The sequence below is a fragment of the Neoarius graeffei genome, chromosome 17 (assembly GCF_027579695.1).
Source record: "Neoarius graeffei isolate fNeoGra1 chromosome 17, fNeoGra1.pri, whole genome shotgun sequence".
Lineage (NCBI taxonomy): Eukaryota > Metazoa > Chordata > Actinopteri > Siluriformes > Ariidae > Neoarius > Neoarius graeffei.
The window spans coordinates 17,477,154-17,499,134 of record NC_083585.1 but is presented as its reverse complement, the minus strand read 5'-3'; the positions used below and the strand labels follow the sequence as shown (position 1 = coordinate 17,499,134).

At 41.0% G+C, this 21,981-nt stretch overlaps 1 protein-coding gene across 1 annotated transcript in view; it reads right to left on the bottom strand.

Moving 5' to 3' along the window:
* Positions 1–5,397: 5,397 nt before the first annotated feature.
* Positions 5,398–21,981, bottom strand: part of igsf9ba (immunoglobulin superfamily, member 9Ba) — a 203,283-nt gene continuing 186,699 nt past the window's right edge. Inside the window, exons 15-21 of the mRNA XM_060943802.1 lie at positions 21,576–21,660; positions 21,134–21,295; positions 18,040–18,085; positions 17,293–17,379; positions 15,221–16,750; positions 13,150–13,280; positions 5,398–5,729 (exon numbers count right to left, since the gene is read on the bottom strand). Of these exons, the coding sequence (XP_060799785.1) occupies positions 5,506–5,729; positions 13,150–13,280; positions 15,221–16,750; positions 17,293–17,379; positions 18,040–18,085; positions 21,134–21,295; positions 21,576–21,660 (2,265 nt within the window). The 3' untranslated portion in view covers positions 5,398–5,505. The remainder of the gene's footprint in view (positions 5,730–13,149; positions 13,281–15,220; positions 16,751–17,292; positions 17,380–18,039; positions 18,086–21,133; positions 21,296–21,575; positions 21,661–21,981) is intronic.

Here is a 21,981-nt window from a genome sequence, read left to right as displayed (position 1 = left end):
CATCTGTGCTGCAAAGACTCTGGCTCCAGATAGCAGCAGAAAGTCCCTACTGTGCAAACTCTGGCTCCAAATTTGACAGCATGCCAGAGGAATTTTGGCTTCATTTCTATAGAACGTAAGGGCATGGAGCCACGTTGTTTATTTTATTTAAAGTCATTGGTCAATACTATATCTAAGGTCCCAAACCTTATTGCATTTACAGTTATAATAAATGATGCTCTATCTAGCATATCACTGCAGTGACAGTTCCAGCCATCAAAGTTACTAGGTAAGAATTACAGTAGTAATTCTTACAGTAGTGCCTTCTCCTGGATTATTATAGAGGTTTTCTCCTCTCAACCATTCACATCTATAACCAGTTGACCTAACCACGTCTTTGGATAGTGGGGGAGACTGGAGCAAACCCACACAGACACGAGGAGAACATGCAAACTCCATGCAGAAAGGCTCACATTGGCTGTGACGTTTGAACCCAGAACCTTCTTGCTGTGAAGGTACAATGATGACCACTGCACCAAGGTGCTGCCGAGATATATAACATAATTCTGCCCCTTAAAGAGCTTTTCTGAAATACATTCCCTGGCTTTTTTTGCACAGAATTGAACAACATACTGCATAATTTAATATAGTTTTAATTTTAGTTTAAAATAGTACTAAATACCAGTCATTATAAAATACATCCATCCATCCATCCATCCATCATCTGTAGCTGTTTATCCTGTACAGGGTCACAGGCAAACTGGAGCCTATCCCAGCTGACTATGGGCGACAGGTGGGGTACACCCAAGACAAGTCACCAGATCATCACAGGGCTGACACAGAGACAAACAACCATTCACACTCACATTAACGCCTACGGTCAATTTAGAGCCACCAATTAGCCTAACCTGCATGTCTTTGGACTGTGGGGGGAAATGGAGCACCACACAGACATGGGGAGAACATGCAAACTCCACACAGAAAGGCTCTTGTCGGCTGCTGGGCTCGAACCCAGAACCTTCTTGCTGTGAGGCGATAAGGCTAACCATTACACCACCGTTATTGTAGATAATATTAATAGCGTAAAAGTGCCAGAAATACATTTCGAGAAATACTAGCTCAATACCTTTTGGCATTGATCACTCAAAAAGTAAAGCAAATCCAAAAATAAATCAGCCACAGACACCTGAGTACACTCTCATGTATTTTTATTATATCAAAATACAAAAAATTTTAGAGAGTTATTAGATGGAACAAAGCATCGGAAAATGACAACTCAACATAACCTGCTAAAATGTGCATATCTGGGCATCTGGTGATGTAAACAACGCTATTTGAACTGCTCCACATTAGCTCAATTGGACCATCTGAGAAAGTTTCCAAGCATGACAGTCTAAACCCTCATTCTGACTTGTTTCTGAAAGCAGATCTTGGGAAGTGCTTTCATAATGATATCATGTTTCTGGTTATGATCTTGAGGATGAAGTCGATGAATTATTGGGACATTTCACTTATTATCAGACAATGCCATTCAGGTAACCTCTTTTAAATTCTGCTCTCAATGTCCAAAAGAGTTAAACAGTGGAGACACACAACATGATTCAGATAATGTTCTACAGATATGAGACACCATTAACATTTATTCCTAGCAGCAGACATGAAGAAGACACACCAGGCACCAAATCGTACTGTTTTACTGGGCATGTGAAAAATTTTCAAAAGTCCCTGCCTATACTGTGCAGTATTATTCAAGGACGAGGAATTCGAGGCACACTGCATTATAGTGGTATCAGTCAGTTTGGCTCGCGACATGTCCCAATTTTCTTGGAGAATGTTCACTTGTCTTAACAGCAGTGGCAGAAGAGTGAAACAATACAGTCGAACAATATTTTACATAAGGCTTTGGTACAGCACCATACTGTTTAAGAATAATACCTGAAATAAATCAGACCTACCAATGATGCTTCAAAGAACAAAACCATTCATTCAACCAGAAAGAAAAGTAAAAAAAGGTCTATTATTGGTGTTTTTGCAACACATGAACAGTCTCAGTACACTGCATTTGAGGTGGGGGGAAAAAAAGACAAACATATGTAAAAGAAGTCAGCCCAGAATCCGTCGTAAACAAGTTCTATACAACACAAACACAACACAACACAAATCAAATCAAATGAAGTTTAAAAAAATGCGCAGTTTGAAATATGCTTCCAATTAGCATGATCTCTAACGTATGAGGTTTAATCTTAAAACAGTCATAAATTAGTGCATAATGTTGTAGTACATTCTAGATTCTTAGTGCTGGTAAACATGAAAAGCAATGAGCAAGAAACACATGTCCAAGTTGGATGAAAGCCGACAAATGTGAAATTAGTAGTTCACAATACAACATAAAAAGGTTGAGTTTCACAAAGCACTGTAAAAAAAATTAATAAATAAAATCGCACACTAAGCAAAGTACAGGCAATCTAAGAGCTGATAAGACAAATTCATGTGCATGAGCCCTATTTTTTTATTTTCCTAACAAGCAAAAAAGGGGGTTTGTCTACATATACAGCATTAGTTATATTCTACAAGAGAGATGCATTCGCTCAGGTCTCCATGCATGTATCGGAGAAAAGAGAATCCAATCAAGTATCATCTGAAGAAATCCTGTCAGCATGTCCAGAAATACTCAACAGCAGCTGACGCTTGGAAACTCATGTATGTAAAAAGCACTGTAAAAACAAATACTGCATTGAATTCTCCAGATGGTGTGTTGTAATTCATTGCGTTGCTAGGTCCTGTCCATGCTCAATGCAGCTTATTATTATTATTATTATACCCTGGTTACATTTTAAATTTGGTTCGCAAATCATTCTACAAATGCAAATCAGTAAGCAATTTCCTCAATCACATCAGAGCCTAAATCTGTCATCGGAGATGAATTTTGCGAAACGTGCCTTTCTGATTTCTGTCGTGAGACGGAATGAGAACGCAAGTGCTGTCTTGTTAGTATGTTATTATTGCTTACAACCCTACTCACTAAAAGACCTTGACGAGAGGAACCACGGCGGCGTGAAGAGGACTGTACACGAGTTGTGTTAACATGTGGAACACAGCACCACAAGAGTTCAAAAAGACATAGCACCAAGTCAAAATGAGGATGATGTGCCACGTCCTCGCACTGGATCTCTGAGTAATGTAAACATGTGGTTTTTGTAGGACTTGTTTAAAAAATGGATAGATGTTAAGCTAAAAAAAAAAGGTCCTTAGCTTCACTGGACAGCTAAAGGCCAGCAAATGGGTGTCCTACAATGGTGTCCTCCCAATATATGAAACACAAAAAGCAGCTTTACCTTTACATACGGATACATATAAAGTATGAGAGGGGGAAAAACAATATCACCAGCTTGTAAAGTTCATCAGCTGACTGATGTGCTGGAAAAGGAAATGGGAAAAAAAAATCATTATGCAGTTATATGGGCTTTCTCACTTTCTTTAATCCAGTGTATTTCTTGAGTATCTGGATATCAGTGAATATCTCGATACTGGGTTCATTTTTGGCTTTTTGCAGATTATTATTACAAAGATCGAAAGTGGTTTACCCCCTCCATGTTCACACACTCGCTGTATTGGACACATTAGTACAAAATTAGGGAAAAGAGACTATTTTGGTGAGTCAGTTCAGATGAATAAGTAGTTTAACAATGGGCTTTCCAATAAAATAATAATTAAAAAAAAAAGACAGCAGGCTTTAAAAACAAGTAGAACAAACACTCTTCAAGCAAGCCAAACCATACATTCATCATCGGTTCGAACTAAACTGATCCAATACATGCTAATGTTGATGCATGTAGCAAGTCAGCAGATATTAGTGAACTCTAGACATAATAAAGCATTGAAGGGATTAGAAATGCGTCAGTTTGCTAATGACACACACCTTCGTTGTATCTCATGTCATGAAGATTTACAAATGGATGAAAAACCCAAAAGATGAGGACAATCCATGCTTTTTTTCCCCCCCTAACAAAAACTGACAAGCTACTTTAAGTAGTTCACTTTGTTAAGTATAAAGCAATCTAGAGAACTCGCCGTTATGTTTCCGGTGACTAGGTTCATGTTAATTCTCATTGGTATACAGTATGTTGTCTTCATTTGTCAGCACAATATCTACTTTACAGTACTGCCTTGGTGTACATATAATATAATCTATGTGTTAATACTTGATATCTCTATCAAACTGATTTCAAACAGTTCAACAGTACACTAACAATGCATTTCACAACTTCTACGGACATTTGTGCAAGGGTCGCCAAAGTACAATAATTACAAAACTTGTATTACTTCAACTTTGAGACCTTGTGAAATTTTTGATTTCAAGGAGATGTTGAAAAAGTCTGATGGGAACTGCAATATATACTGTACCAGGATATATTCTCTGAACTGAATGGAGTATTTCCCCAGGCATCTCTCATGTATAAAAGAGAATCTGAGGCGTGAACATGAAGTCACTCAAAAACCCTCTGAAAAAGGCAGTCTTTTAGATAGCTTAAGAGAAAAAAAAACTAGCATTCTAATTTTAATGTCACCTTCAACATGCCAAAGTTTTTTTTTTTTTTTTTGTTCACTGTAACTATACATTTTTCCCCAAAAGTATAAAAGTATGTTTTGTATGCTATTGTCAGTCCCCACACTGTCTATTAAGTATATTAAAAAATAGCACTAATTGTCTGTGGTTCAAGAATAGACAACAAATAAAAAATGGGTTTATATTCTGTTCGAAGAAAAACTGGGCTAATACGGCTAAATTTAGTACACATCGATGCACATAAGAGATCCCTCAGAAAGGTTTATGATGACAGATCCAGATATAGCAGCAGATCAGTATTGCATTATGATCCAAAGACTTTGTTCGAACTTACAATTAAGTACTGTGATCGTCTGTGCTTTGCATCAGATGATTTGATTTTTAACTGATGAACAAATCTTAAAACATAAAAACAGAACAGCAATTTTGCACTCTGGATCAATGCCTTTTACTAGAACAAATAATAATAATAATAATAATAATAATAATAATAATACATATTATTGGTATTTTGCAATGGAGGCCATTGAACTCATTATAAAATAATGCTAGATTGCACAAATGATGGTATAAGTGCTGTAAATATGTGCCAAAATTACTTTTTTTTCTGAGGTATATTCTGTAGGAGGAGTAGGATAAACCCTGTGTTAATTAGATGTTCTGAGGGACGTACGGTTTTACAATAAACACAATAATTCACACTTGAGTGTTATCTCTAGAAAACAATTTTCTTCCATTTTTTTGACAAATCATGGGATATTTTATTCAATTAAAAAAAAAATTGTCCTCTGTCACTTCTTCTTCTGCTTGGGCACCTTATTAAATTTACAGAAGACACATGGGTATGGATAATATTGTGCCAAAGGAGAAGGTGAATAAATCTTTAGGTCAATCAAATTCAATACTGACTGCATATCTACTGTTGTAATGAATGGATCAGTATGTGGTTCTCCCAGTGGTCAAGGCAAAGCGCCGTAGTTTGGGGGAGTTTGGGAGTTCACACTGGCCAAAAGGGCTTTCCTGTCTTCTCTGGGACATGACCAGCACAGCATGGAAGATAAGAGGGGGTAAGGGGATGTTCGGGGTGCTTTTTCCCTCCTCGTCCTGGTAGGCGAGCAGATCTTTTCTCGTTGCTGTGGTGCTTGAGATGTGAATTTCTGCTGGGTCTGAGAGGAAGACACATCTAGAAAGAACAATGCAAAGTAAGAATGGTGACAAATGGTGTTAAAGCTGGGAAAATCAGGCAATACAAAGAATGGACACAAACGGTCGAGACGACAGCCCTGATTTACTAAAGGTTTACATACAGTGCCGGTCCAAAGTTTGGACACCCCTACTCATTCATAGGGTTTTTCTGTATTTTGTATTTTCTACAATACTGAAGACATCAAAACTATGAAATAACATGTGGAACATATCTAGAATTATGTGGCAAACAAATACCTTGATGATGCTTTCCACACTATTGATATTTATTTTAACCACCTTCATGAGGTAGTCACCTGAAATGCTTTTCAATTAACAGGTGTGTTTCATCAAACGTTAATTACTGCAATTTCTTGCCTTCTTAATGCATCGGAGATCAAACATCCATCCATTATCAGTAACTGCTTATTGCTGGGTTTCAGTCACGTGACTTTTCTTAGCGGTTTTACCGGAAGTGAAATAGCTGGTGGTCTAAAGGCTGCCGTAGTGCAAACAACTAGTGATAACTTATCAGAGTATGCTCATAATCTAGAAGCCACTGCTTGCTTTAGATCTATTCAGAAGATTGCGATGTGGAATCGACCCCTACAGTCTGGGAAAGAAGGATTTGTCATACGATCTCGAAAACTACCCTTCAGTCGAGTTCCCCGACATCTCAAACTATCTGGTGTTGCAAAAAAAACAGAAACTGCAAAACAGATGAAAGTGTGGAAGAGTATGGAAGCTTACAACTTTTTTGAATGTGGCTGGGTAAAGGACCTCGGGATCAAGTCGCTGCTGAATGAATCCTGTATTGTTTTTCCTCTTGTAATTATTATTTTTTAAGCTTTTCATTCACGTCTTTACAACGAAGCGCTGCAGGTTGAAGTGTAAACAAAACATTTGGCTTGATTCTCACTTGTGTTGGCTCTTATCTCTCAGGTAAATCATTCACAAAGATCATCAGAAACCCCTTTAAAGACCTGGATCTTAGTTAAACAAGACGGAGAAGTGATCAGGGTGCGTTGTAACTGTATGGCTGGGGAAGAATTTTGTCGCAACCTTCATGCATATGGACTTTGTGAGGAGTGAGGCGTAAACAAAGAAACAGCTGGGGACTTTAGCGCTTCGTGACAAAAAGAAGTACCGTAAAATAACGACACACAGCAAGAAAAGTACTTGGAAAACCCTAAGGCCATAGCTGAGAGGGAAATACAAACCTTCCACCAAGTGATCACTGCAAACTCGAGCATGCTTCGACTCTGCTTCCTTCGATTTCAGTTAGAGGTTCAAAAGCCACTTTTCTCAACGTCTTTTTGTGAAATCCTGTGTTTGTTCACCCTTTTTTATTAGTTCATGGAGAACCCTGAAGAAACTTTTATCAGTTTCACGGTTTGATCAATTCGAGCAACCTAAAACAACGCAAGCGTAAGGCATTTTTCATACGAGCAATGAACCTTCTCCATACAAAGACTCTGTCAACTGAGCTTTGGTAGACCACCAGTTAAAGTTTTGAGTAACTAATGAGGCGGATGTGACATCAAGTGAAACCACAGCAATCCTGTGCAGGGTCGCGGGCAAGCTGGAGCCTATCCCAGCTGACTATGGGCGAGAGGTGGGGTACACCCTGGACAAGTCGCCAGATCATTACAGGGCTGACACATAGAGACAAACAACCATTCACACTCACATTCACACCTACGCTCAATTTAGAGCCACCAATTAGCCTAAACCTGCATGTCTTTGGACTGTGGGGGAAACCGGAGCACCCGGAGGAAACCCACACAGACATGGGGAGAACATGCAAACTCCACACAGAAAGGCCCCCGTCGGCCACTGGGCTCGAACCCAAAACCTTCTTGCTGTAAGGTAACAGTGCGAACCGTTACATGACCATGCCCCCTGAGATCAAACAGTAAATAATAAAAATACAGTAAATAGCCCTATTCCATCCACAACTGTAGTAATCCATATAATGTCAAGAACTGCTCAACTAAGTAAAGAGAATCGACATCCATCATTACTTTAAGACATGAAGTGTCTTTTAATTAATAAAAATAAAGAAAAAACATTGAATTACAAGGTGTGTCCAAACTTTTGGCAGGTACTGTATGTAAAATTTTTCAAAACACAATAACACCCTTATAAATATGCACGTGAACAGGGCCGATGGTGGATTACATCCTTCATATGAGCCCAATAACACACATTGCCCTTTTTGTGTATTTTCCTTGAAAGTCACTTTTGGAATGATGGCTGTGAGCACAAATTAGTACAATCAGATGGCAGGTATTAAATTTGCAGAAATCTGTTTCAGCCAGTGGAACACAAAATTATACAACCCCAATTCCAAAAAAGTTGGGACACTGTAAAACATCAGTAAAATCAGAATGCGATAATTTGCAAATCATGGAAACCCTATATTGCATTGAAAATAGTACAAAGACAACATATCAAATGTTGAAACTGAAAAATGTTATTGTTTTTTGAAAAATATATGCTCATTTTGAATTTGATGTCAGCAACACATTTCAGAAAACTTGGGACAGGGACAACAAAATGATGGACTTTTACGATGGACTGAGGTGAAGTGGAAAATTGTCCCAAGGTCTGACGAATCGAAATCTGAAATTCTTTTTAGAAATCATGGACAACATGTCCTCCAGGCTAAAAAGGAGCGGGACCATCAGGCTTGTCATCAGTGCACAGTTCAAAAGCCAGCATCTGTGATGGTATGAGGGTGCATTAATGTACGTGACATTGGGTAGCTTGCACATCTTGGAAGGCATCATGAATGCTGAATGATATATACATTTTTCAGAGCAACATGCTGCCATCCAGACAAAATATTTTTCAGGGAAGGCCTTCCTTCTTTCAGCAAGACAATGCCAAACTGCTTTCTGCACATATTAAAACTGCATGGTTCTGTAGTAAAAGAGTCCGGGTGCTAAACTGGCCTGCCTGCAATCCAGACCTGTCTCCCATTTAAAACATTTGGCGCATTATGAAGCTCAAAATATGACAAAGGAGACCCGAACTGTTGAGCAACTGAAATTGTGTATCGTGCAAAAATGGGACAACATTTCTCTTTCAAAACTACAGCAGTTTCTTTCCTCAGTTCCCAAACGTTTACAGAGTATTGTTAAAAGTAGAGGTGATGCAACACAGTGGTAGACATGCCCCTGTCCCAACTTTTTTGAAACATGTTGCTGACATCAAATTCAAAATGAGCACATATTTTTCAAAAAACAATAACATTTCTCAGTTTCAACATGTGATCTACTGTCTTTGTACTATTTTCAAAGAAATATAGGGTTTCCATGATTTGCAAATTATCACATTTTTGTTTTTATTTACAGTTTACACAGTGTCCCAACTTTTTTGGAATTGGGGTTGTACCATTCACTAAGTTACGTAAAATTACAGGCATTTAGCAGACACTCTTATCCAGAGCGATGTACAAGAGGACGGTGACATATCCACAGCAGTGACATACCAGCCCGGGGAGCAGTTAGGGGTTAGGTGCTTTGCTCAAGAGCACTTCAGCCATTCATGCTAGTCCAGGGAATCAAACCAGCAACCTTTTGGTCCCGAAGCTTCTTCTCTAACCTTTAGGCCATGGCTTTAATAATTAGGAAGATTACCAGTATTACACTCTGGGGCAAAAAAATAAAGAGCCAAGGCTCTTTATTTTACCAACAAAACAAAAAACAACGAATGCTAATTACATCAATCCTGACAACAATTTTGCACAGAGCCTCTCTTGTTTAAACAGATGTTGGCGTCCAGCCCATTGTGGCATACCATATTGCGATTAGAGTTTATGCCAAAAGAGCTTTCTTTCAAGATGCACCACTCCAGGATGTCTCAATGTCCTATGTGAGGTCCTATCTGGGCATCACCATCCACTTTCTCCAGATGTTACATTGTACAAGGTAACCATCACCCTTCCTCGTCGTGTGAGTGCAGCAATTATGTGTGAGCACCTTTCAGGACAGTCAGATGGTGAGTGCTGTTTCTGATGAGACTGTTTGCACCCATGGTAGGTGGATGTAGTGGTTAGTACCGTCACCTCACAGCAAGAAGGTTCTGGGTTCGAGCCCATTGGCCGACGGGGGGCCTTTCTGTGTGGAGTTTGCATGTTCTCCCCGTGTCTGCATGGGTTTCCTCCGGATGCTCTGGTTTCCCCCACAGTCCAAAGACATGCAGTTAGGTTAACATGGCTGAAGTGCCCTTGAACAAGGTAACCTAACCCCTATCTGCTTCCCGGGCGCTGTAGTGTGGCTGTCCACTGCTCTGGGTGTGTGCGCGGGTGTGTTCACTGCTTCAGATGGGTTAAACACAGAGGATGAATTTCACTGTGGTTGAGTGTGTGTGTGACAAATAGAGGCTTCTTCTTCTTAGGTTAGGAAGAGAAAACAATGCTACTTCCACATGTACTGTAACTGTGGTTCTATGAACCCTATACAGTCTTCAGGGTTCCCCGTCATTCAGAACCTGCAATGGTCATGAAACAGCAAATGACAGTTCCACCATATGCAGGGAATTACATACATTATAGGTTTAAAACAGCAGAATAATTAGCTGAGTACACTCAGCTCAACAGTAATGATGAAAATGACTTGTCTTGTAATGACATGACTTGCAAATGACTGTGACCCCTAGTTACGCATGTAACTGTGGTTCCAGATAATCGCCAGTCTGCAGGTATTAACAACTGCATAGCTTCTTGTGCATGTGCGCACACATGCTGAGAACAGAATCAGAATAAGCTTTATTGCTAAGTAACTGTTGCAACTACAAGGAATTTTGCTTGGAGTTAAGGTGCTAAATAAATAAATGGCAGTCCATTCTAATAAAGGAGCTACATAAAAACAGTCTATTCTAAGATATTAAGAGATAAGAACTAAATAAACAAGGTAAAAATAAGATAAAATACAGTACATACCACAAAGTCACCTGGTGACCGTATGACATAGTATTTACTACAAAATAGCTACAAAAAAAATGTTTCTTCCTGATTTTTTATGTTAATGCCAAACCCTAACCCTAACATGTATGCGCAAAGTAGTTTCCGGTGTTACTGTCGCTAAAGTGCAATCATCATTAACCGCTATCTCCGCCTGCGGCAGAATGCGCACTAACATGAGATAGTTGCTTCCATAGATCTTGATCTTCAGCAAGAGCGTTCAGGGAATTTGTATCAAGACTAGGGCTGTCAAACGATTAAAAAAATTAATCGCGATTAATCTCAGAATTTCATATAGTTAATCGCGATTAATCGCATTTTTTTAAATCTATGTAAATGAATAAGGCTTTTAAAGTGAAATGTTACAATTAAAATGGTGAACACATTTTATGCTAAAAGTACTTGTTAAAAACTGCTGGGACAAGAGAAAATGGTAAGGGAGTTTATTCACTCACATACTAGGCAGTACTGAACATACAAAACACAAAATTGGACTTTGTGATGGATTAGGGAGCTGTAGTCTCAAATATAAAACATGTAGTCACATACTATTGCGTCTCAGTTCAGACATGTGTGACAAAAGAAAATAAAAATGAAATAAAACTTCAATTGTGTTGGAGTTATATTCAGTCACAGCCTACAGGACTTCACAGTACTGTGCAAACAAAAATAAATTGCTGTTGGACTTCAATAAAGACATTTAGTGTCGTATCACAGTGCTACAGCATACTGAAATCTCACTTTGCAAAAGTATAAGTGCATACCAAAACCAACTCAATCACCATAGACATATTATAAACATAGACGCCGCATTGAGCTGGTGGCCCGTTGCTGGGATACGTCAGAGTGTCCGCCATATTGGATGTGGCAAATCTTCCCCGTAAACCAATGCAAGTAAATGGACTGAACTTCATAAAGCCCCTTTCTACAATAATATTTAACTCGATGCCTTTTATTCATCCATTAACACACACACGTATATATTTGGGAAACAAACAGGCATCAAAACAACACATAACTTTTAATGGTGATGGTTATAAACATACATGTCAACCTTTGGTCAATCAAACCTGTATAACCAACCTCCAAAATCCGTATTTCCCTTATAAAATCCGTATAAGATGCAAATTAAAATAATTTACCTAAAATTTGAATGATAATTAACAATGATATATCCCAGTTACTTTTTATTCAATATTAATAACAATAAACCTTCAGAATGAATACAAAGCTCCAATATTTGACAAAAACACAAAGTGTTATCAGCGTAGTTACGAAGGAAATACTTCGTTGTTTGGAGACAGGTTTCACCGAGCGGCTATTATGCGCGAGACTTCATATTAGCTACAAAGTCAGGAAAATCTGTTCGTAAAATTACGTTATAATGACCAAATACAATGAAAAGTATTTTTCCAGTCTCACCTGTGAAAGGTAATCCCATGTGATCTCGTTTGGACGGTAAACCTGTTGGTACAGGGATGACGTATGATTCTACGCAGAAGGCGGCGTCTATGTTTATATGTCTATGCTCAATCACACTCTACTTTTGAAATGAAACTTCCCGTTTAACAGACCTTTCTCCATCACTCACACTTACTCTTATTGAAGCAGCGCGCGACGAGCCTCAATAGGAACTACGGGTGACTTGCAGGGCCAAATTAGAATTTGCGTTAACGGCACTATTTTTTTTAATCGCGATAAATTGAGATCGCGTTAACGCGTTATTATCGCGTTAACTTCGACAGCCCTAATCAAGACCTGTCCATGCTGTGATGTTATCTTTCCATCTCTTAGGTTGCTGACCCTGTTTCTCTTTCCATTGATCATGCCTTCTAAACAGAGCTTGCTGACGCCACAATCCATTCGTTTTATGTGGCCAAACAGTTTGAGCACTTTACTTTTGATGACAGAGGTGATTGGTGGTAATTGGGTTATTTGTCTAAGATTTTGACATGGTCTGAGAGTTTGGTGTTAGTCATTAGTCGCATTACGTGATTTTGAAAGACTTCCAGTTTGAACATCTCATCTCATTATCTCTAGCCGCTTTATCCTTCTACAGGGTCGCAGGCAAGCTGGAGCCTATCCCAGCTGACTACGGGCGAAAGGCGGGGTACACCCTGGACAAGTCGCCAGGTCATCACAGGGCTGACACATAGACACAGACAACCATTCACACCTACGGTCAATTTAGAGTCACCAGTTAACCTAACCTGCATGTCTTTGGACTGTGGGGGAAACCGGAGCACCCGGAGGAAACCCACGCGGACACGGGGAGAACATGCAAACTCCGCACAGAAAGGCCCTCGCCGGCCCCGGGGCTCGAACCCAGGACCTTCTTGCTGTGAGGCGACAGTGCTAACCACTACACCACCGTGCCGCCCAGTTTGAACATGTTTCATGAAACTAGCATGAAATAAAGTGCAAACTACATAAATAAAATAATCCTGACCTGTTCTTTTCTTGGATGTGGAGTTGTTGTTGTTGTTAGCAGCCACTTTCTTGTTTTTTTTCATACAATGATAAAACAGTGTTTCGAAGCTCTCAGACCCTGCAGGCACTCTCACTGCACCTACAGGCTCCCTACAAAACAGGTAGACAAAGTCAAAATAAGCAACATTACTTTACAGGACCAACAATGAGCATACCAGTTATCGCAGAAGTACATAAGCCAGTGTTACATTTAGGAGCAGAGATGACTTACTGAAATATTTTACTTACTAATCCGACTGAGCAACAGAATATAAAAAACATACCTTAAACAAGGCAATCATTTAATGAGTAATTTCACACTTTGTTCACATTTGACAAAATACAGTTTTGCTTTTGTGAAACAATCCCCTCATGGGTTACACTCAAATCCAGAACAATTTCCTGTGAGCCATAACATTCATTCGGTTAGGTTTATTTACTTCGAACTTGCTTGTCATTAAGTCTTCAGAGTATCAGTAAACGAAAATTGACTTTGCAGAATTCATGTTTACCTCATGCTGTTATAAAAACCCAAAATCAAAACCCAGCTGCTCAGAAACATTTTCTCGTCACACGCATGTCATTTTGTTCTCTAAAGGACGCACATCCTTTCTGCTTATTTGAGTTTTAAATCATACATGCCATCCCACTATCATGACAAGGAGACCATGAAAACTGAAAAGTCCACACGGAAGAGTCAGCCAACAACTCATGGGAATCACAAGGCACAGAAACACAAAGCGTTTATAGAGTCTCCCTTGCTGCTGAGGCTGTGGAGAGAGAAAGCGAAAGGCATTAGTAGAGGAGGGGGAAGACATGGCTGACACACTATAGTCCTACAGTCACATCAAGCACAACTCTGGTTAGCATGAACAGAGTGGCTTCACCATGCTGACAGGAGAAAAGATGGCAGGGAGGGGGGTAGAATGGCCAATAAACAACAGTCACATGAAGAAAAGAAACCAAACCACTGGGACGACAAATGGGACAAGAATTTTAGTTTCAGGATCACCGTTACTGATTCGTCGTTGAGGAAGAAAATTTGAAGAAAGGCATGCATGATAGTTTTGGACATGGAACAAATGTTTAAAGGGGAATACGCAAGTCTGTGGCTAAAAAGGCTCTTATTCAAAATCGATTCAAACAATTTTCTTGTTTGGTCAAACTCACACGATACCAGCTACCTTGCTATAGAAATGCAACTATTTACAAATAGGTCTTTCAAATTTCAGTCATTTATAATAAAATACTCAATCTGGCCAATTGATCATTTCCATCTTTCACTAAAGAAATAAATCAGTGTAATTCCCCTTTAAATGAAAAAAAAAAAATGATTTTAAGGCCCCGCCTGCTAACCTCTCCCCTTTCAGACATGGACTCAACCCTTACCTATTATGGTGTAGAGGACCTGGTCACAACAATGCTGCCCAGATAGCTGAGATCAATCAAAAACAAAGAAGGTAAGACTACCAAAGCCTGGAAGGACAAAATGTTTCTTTTTTTTTAAATCAGCCGTCGCTACTCTAGATGAGGATGGTGAACATTGCAAGAGATGAGTGCAGGCTCATCCCTGGCAAGTAAGGCCGCCTAAGAAGGCCACCCTGATGGAGAAAGCACTGAGTCAGTGGGAGTGGAAGAGAAAGATGAGTGAATGAGCTGGAGAAGATGGCATGAAATGACCAGCCCATAAAAGAGAACAAAAAAGTAAGAGTCATGAACTCATCAGGAAAACATTAGAAAATTACTGAACCATTCAAAAGGCTACAAAAATGTAACTTCAAAATTCAAGACAGCAAAGTTAAAGATTACTATAGTTACTTCTATTAAGATGACAAAAGAACAAAAAAAAACAACTGATATTGTAGCAGAAGAGGGTGTTTTATATTTAAGTACAAATATGATTTTAAATGTGTATTTAACTGAGGCTATTGTTGAATTATATTTAAATAAAAACAGCAAAAGCATGAAGTACACTGCTTTTGCAGATTGGCTGATGAAAACGTGATCTCTTTTTCATGTTTTTGGAACCGCCAATGGTGCAGTTCACCTACCCTGGTGAGGGCTCTGAGGGCAGCATCTCTTCATCTGTCCTCCTTTGAGATGGCAGCTGACCAAAAGCATCACTGCTCTCCGCTGGGGGCGAGGGGGACTGTGACGGGTAGCTGGCTGCTGCAGTGGCAAAGGCCACATGGGCACCATAGCCCAAGCCAGGCAGGCGGATGGAGCCTGAGCCCAGGGTGGGAGAGGTGGCAGGGGAAGAGGACAGGGATCTCCGGGAGAAGGTGATGTGGCGCATGCTCTCGGGTATCTCCTGTGAGCGTGAGGAGCGAAGGACACCCGGCCGCGGTGGCGGGCGCACCAGGATGTCGGGCGAGCCAGCACGGGAGCTAGGAGGTGTCTGGGTGAGGGGTGACAGGCGTGATGGCTGCAGGACCACCTGCTGCAGGCCCAGATCCAGGCGGCGTGCCGCCCTCGGGCTCAGCCACGGCTCGTCCGAGCTCTCACTGCGTAGCGTGCTGGGGCTCCCTGCTCGGCCTGGGTAAGGCAACACTGGTACACCCATCCCGTGGGCAGTGTGTCTCAACTGCCCCAGGATCTGGGCCTGTTGCATAGCTGCATGTGTGCCCGCTAGGCCCTGAGAAGGGAGCGCCTCCAGCCGCAGGAACGCCGAGCTGGAGGGGGCGTGGCTACGCGATGGGTACGGTGGTGGCTCGGGCACGTCTCGGCGGAGATGGGGGGGAGGAGGGTGTGGTGGCAAAACGACACAGGCACCCTCCTGACCTAGAAAGGGGAAGTCAGGAGGGCGCCAAGTGTCAGTAGAGTGAGAGGAGGGCGGGCCATGTGCCAACGGAAGGGTGTGGCCAGAAGCAATGGTGGGATGGTGGAAGGACCCCTCGGTGGGGCACGGTGGTGAGGAGGAGGACATGGCTGAGCTGCGTGGGCTCACATCGGCTGCGTAGAATGGAGGATGCAGCTCCAGCTCGGTCCCACTACCTAGATAGCCATAGAAAGGGCCCGGAGGAAAGACTCTGTGAAAGTGGGACACTCGGCTCTGCCCTGTGGCCTGAAGCCCGCTACCTTCCAAGATGCTCGTACCTTCCATAGGCCTGTGGAAGCGAGGGCTGTACGCTGGGGGCTGCACCATGTAGGACTCCTGACTTGAGGACACAGGCGAAATCTGGGGCCTGAGCGTGGCCATAACTGGGGGTAGGGGCCCAGGTTCATCATTCTCCTCATCCGACTGTCTGAACTCAGGGTACAGGTCTGACTCCTCCACAAAGGGGAAGCCTTCGATGCGACGTGGCTTTAGTGATGAGTCTGTGTCCAATGGCTCCATGACAAAGCGACCATCTGGGCCGCGGCTAATCAGCTCAATGGGAGTGGTAACCTCGGCCTCGTGCTTTGACACGCTGTACTTCTTGCCTGTTATTGCTCGCTTGGTTCGCTTGTACAATGAGAGCTCCTTCTCTTTCCTTGGACTTGGCAGCTTCTTGACATAAAGGCCAGGTGTGCCTACACTGGCCAGAGATGGAGGACGGGAGGAAGCAATGCTCTCTGGACTGATTTTCCCAGAGGACATCCTGTGAATCAGAGCAGACACAGTGCTTATTATTCTGTACAATACAGCTTGAAGATGCATTAAGTATTGTATTTTGAGTCTCTCTTATAATAAGTCAAAGCTTTGGAGTGGCTTTTGTTATAGGAAGACTATAATATAAAAACATAACATTTTATTATTGTTATCACACAAAAGAGGTTCACACAATAGATCATTTTCACTGAGGATGAAACAAAAGACAGTGTCATGGTGCACCATGAGGAGACAACAGAATGGAAACAAGAGACAAAAAGACTGAGTAGCAGTGGGGACAGGGCCAATATCTGCTATATAGGTCTCAACCTTCAAACAAAATGGCTTAATAACAATCAATAATCATCTACCTCAAGAAAAATTTATATGTAGGTAAACATAGGAGCAGCAGTGTAATCTAGTACACCAAAGGGGCTTTAACCAATCTATTATCAATAAGTCTGCACCAAAAAAGAAGAAAGCATGCAGCTAAGGCAGCGAGGCGCAACCAGCGCCGTGTGCTGGGAAAGGGATGCAGGTGCAGGCACTCACTGAGGACTTGTGGATGGGGGCCTGTAGCTGCTCCTGTCTGGCTCTTCCCAGTAGGGCTCAATGCCAGGCAAAGGGGTAAGAGGAGGCCTGCGGTGAGAGACACAATAGAGAGGAGGGGCAAGAGGTGGCCATCAGACCCGAATGGGTTTCCAAACAGTGATGTAAAGATGGATGAAGATGGATGGGAACATGGGACTAGAATTACAAAAACCGCCATGGAATCAGGATGGGATTAAATGCCTTCCTCAATTTGGGCTGGGGGTACACTGAAGCCTTGGTAAACTTCAAAATGGCGTTTAAATGTTTAGCTGGCCATGGGTGCACTAATGAGTTCTCAGAAGCTCATGTATAAGCATCATTGGTGACAGTTTGTCCTGCTGCCACTGACGACTGATCAGACTCCAACTCAGCAGACTATGGAGAAGCTGCATGAGATCACTGGTAATTGTAAATCAATGTATCTTGCTGACCAAAAAAGAGATGTAAGCACAGATGCATTTTAGCAGTCATTCAGATGGTCACTCAAATCCTCGTCCATGCATCCCTCACAGTAAACAGGGCAGCTGCTAAGGTCAGCCATTTGGTCTACCACTCTGTCCATGCACTTCCTCCTTTACTCTCGGTGGCACACACATACAGACATATTCTCTCTCTCTCTCTCTCTCACACACACACACACACACACACACACACACACATCTGTTGAACTGCAAAGTACGATGGATTTTACCATGCATTGATACTTACGGAGACTCAATACTTTTCCTGGTGTGAGTTATTGACAATGGAGGATCTACAGATACAGACAAAACAGTAATAATTACTATAAATTAAGAAGCTCACTAGTTCACAATGGCCATTCCTATGAGATAGTTACAGCACTGAGGAGCAGCACTGAGGAGCATTGAACCATGTTAGTAGGAAGTAGGGTTTCTTGTTTCTGTTTGTGTAACCTACATTTCTGCCAGGCAACTATGAATGAAAAACACTGAATAATTTACCACATTTGACTCAAAATTGTGCCATAAACAGCTGGCACAACTGGTTACTCTTTTTCTATCCTTTAATTTGTGTTTTCTGTCTACAGTGTCTTGCAAAAGTATTCATCCCCCTTGGTGTTTATCCTCTTTTATCACAGAACAAGCTGGAATTAAAATTGATTTTTGTAGGGTTAGCACATTTGATTTATACAACATGCCTACAACTTTAAATGTATTTTTTTTTTGGTGACGTAAACAATAAGTAAGATGAAAAAACAGAAATCTGGAGTGAGCATAGGTATTCACCCCCCCCCAAAAAAAGACTTTTGTAGAGCCACCTTGTGCTGCAATTATAGCTGCAAGTCTCTTGGGGTATGTCTCTATTAGCTTAGCACATCTAGCCACTGGGATTTTTGCCCATTCCTCAAGACAAAACTACTCCAACTCCTTCAAGTTAGATGGGTTGCGTTGGTGTACAGCAATCTTCAAGTTATGCCACGGATTCTCAGTTGGATTGAGGTCTGGACTTTGATTAGGCCATTCCAAGACATTTAAATGTTTCCCTTTAAACCACTCCAGTGCAGCTTTAGCAGTATGTTTAGGGTCATTGTCCTGCTGGAACGTGAATCTTCATCCCAGTCTCAAACCTCTGGCCGACTCAAACAGGTTTTCCTCCAGAATTGCCCTGTATTTAGTGCCATCCAACTTTCCTTTAGTTCTGACCAGCTTTCCTGTCCCTGCAGATGAAAAACATCCCCACAGCATGATGCTGTCACCCTCATGCTTCATTGTCGGAATGGTGTTCTCAGGGTGTTGGGTTTGCGTCACACATGGCATTTCCCATGATGGTCAAAAAGATCAATTTTAGTCTCATTGGACCAGAGGATCTTCTTCCATGTGTTTGGGGAGTCTGCCACATGCTGTTGGGCAAACTCCAAATGTGTTTTCTTAAGCAATTACTTTTTTCTGGCCACTCTTCCATAAAGCCCCGCTCTGTGGAGTGTACAGTTTAAAGTTGTCCTATGGACAGATACTCCCATTTCCGCTGTGGATCTTTGCAGCTCCTTCAGTGTTATCTTTGGTGTCTTTGTCGCATCTCTAATTAATGCCCTCCTTGTCCGGTCTGTGAGTTTTGATGGGCGGCCTTCTCTCATCAGGTTTGTAGTGGTGCCATATTCTTTCCATTTTGTTATAATGGATTTAATAGTGCTCCCTGGGATATTCAAAGTTTGGGATATTTTTTATAACCCAACCCTGATCTATACTTCTCCACAACTTTGTCTCTGACCTGTTTGGAGGCTCCTTGGTTTTCATGTTGCTTGCTTAGTCGTGTTGCAGAGTCAGGGTCCTTCCAGAACAGGTTGATTTATACAGACATCACGTGACAGATCATGTGACACTTTGACTGCACACAGGTGGATCTTAATCAACTAATTATGTGACTTATGAAGTGAATTGTTTTTTTTCATCTTAACTATTGTTTGTGTCACAATTAAAAACAAACAAACCAAAAAATAAATAAATAAATAAATAAAAAAATAAATATATATATATATATATATATATATATATATATATATATATATATATATATATATATATATATATATACCTACCTTTAAAATGGTATGCATGTTGTGTAATCAAATGGTGCTAACACTCCAAAAATCCATTTTAATTCCAGCTAGTAATGCGACAAAACAGGATAAACACCAAGGGGGATGAATACTTTTGCAAGACACTGTATACATACAGTATATACCATGGCGTCACCGGTTCTCGTTAATCTAAGCTGCTTTTGACAGTTCTTGCATCAAATATGCATTTGAATGAAGTCTTTGTTGGTTAATTTTAGCGCTAATACATTTTTCTGAAATAAATGACATAAAAAACTCACCAGAAAAAACGTTTTCTAGCAAAAAAACAAACTTCTAAAGCCTTGCTCAAAATACATGTGGGAAATTCCGCGTCACGTGTTCTCGAGCTATATGACGTCAGCTGAAATGGGCACGGAATTCCGTATGGTGTCCCATAGATTCGGTTTGCCACTCTATCTCTCAGGGACTCCATGCATTCTGGCAGCTTTATAAACGCTGATGCCATCTTCTTTTACTCTTTGGTAAGCTCGGACCATGTCATCATGGTGCCAAGATCTTAACTGGGCAGGACGACTCGAGTTCAAGAGCTACGGAGATAGAAAAACCTCTAGTAAGGAAACATGTCACACCTTTATACACTGCAATTTTTCATGAAAATATCAATAAACATTTAACATGCATGTCCCAAAGAGGCACCGTAGCAGAATATATCAAGTGCACTTCCGGTTTACTTTCAGTTCTATTTTTAGCAGGTGATCACGAATGACATTTTAGCCAGCGTCCGTGACAACAGGCCTCACTTGAAGGCTTTAATTTCAATTTATTTGTACCATGTAAAAAGAATTAAGCTAGAATCGGATTCAGAAGGCTTTTACTTATTTAGGTTAGTATATATTTACCTTTATACGTAGCATTTTCGCGATTTTCGGCAAGAAAATAGCTCATCCACTGACGAAAACAAAAGGGCTTCCCTAATGTCAAAACGCGTCATAATCTCGCGGAAATTCCGAAAATAACGCGATAGCTCGAGAACACGTGATGCACGAGAACTGGTGACGTCACGATCCATCCATCCATCCATCCATCCATAATAACTACAACTTCTATTTTATTATCTTGTTTTATCCCCTGCTTTGTTTCAGTTTAGTCTGTGTAATATGGAACAACAGTCAAGTCAAAGTCCTTGTCAGTGAAACATTACCTGGCCAATAAAATTAATTCTGATTCTGTTTATGATGTACCATTGTCTGAAACAAGACTCACCTCGCTTACGCTTGAGCTTGCGGCGGTGTTGCTTGTTAACAAAACACGCGGCTAGCGTGCTAAAAAGTATGGCAGCAGCTAGGAAGCAGATTGTAGCCACAATCCCGGCCACCACTGGCCTCGCCAGCCCCTCGTCAGAGATCTCTGTGGGAGGGAAGGGGTCTGAGAGAGGAGACATACTGCAGAGCGTGAAATAAGATGGAAGCATGGCAGCCAACTAGCATGCAGTTATTCATACAGCAGCCAACAAAGCATCTACGTTACATCATTCTAATAATCCACTGGCAATCGTTTTGCAAACAGACATCTACTAACACTACAAAGCATGGGAAAGAAGCGTGCTGTCTGTTATGATCAGCAGGGGGCAATGAAGTATCACATGGTTAAAGCTGCTAAAGCTGTGAAATCATGGGGTCCAAAAATAGCGCTTTCAAATTCTCACCTGTGCTTGACACTCCCACTACATTACTACTTTCACTAATGAGATCATCCATGACTGCCAGGGCACGGAATTCATACCACGAGTCCTACAGGAAGAGGGACAGACATATATATTCCATCTTTCTCAAAGTGAGCTAACAGGGTGTAGGTCAAATATCATAGGGGCAGAGAAATATCACATGATGGCCACTGCAATTATATGACTGAATTAAAATAAAGTGAATTATCATCATCTCTATTAATAGCTACAAGGCAATTTAACACATACAAGCTAAATAGCAACAGGGGAAAGGAATTTATTGAACAATACAAATTATTCTATCCACATTCACTGGATATAAGCAATCACGCGCTCTGATTGGCTACTCTACTACTAGACTATCAGCTCATATACCGTGAGTAGAGAA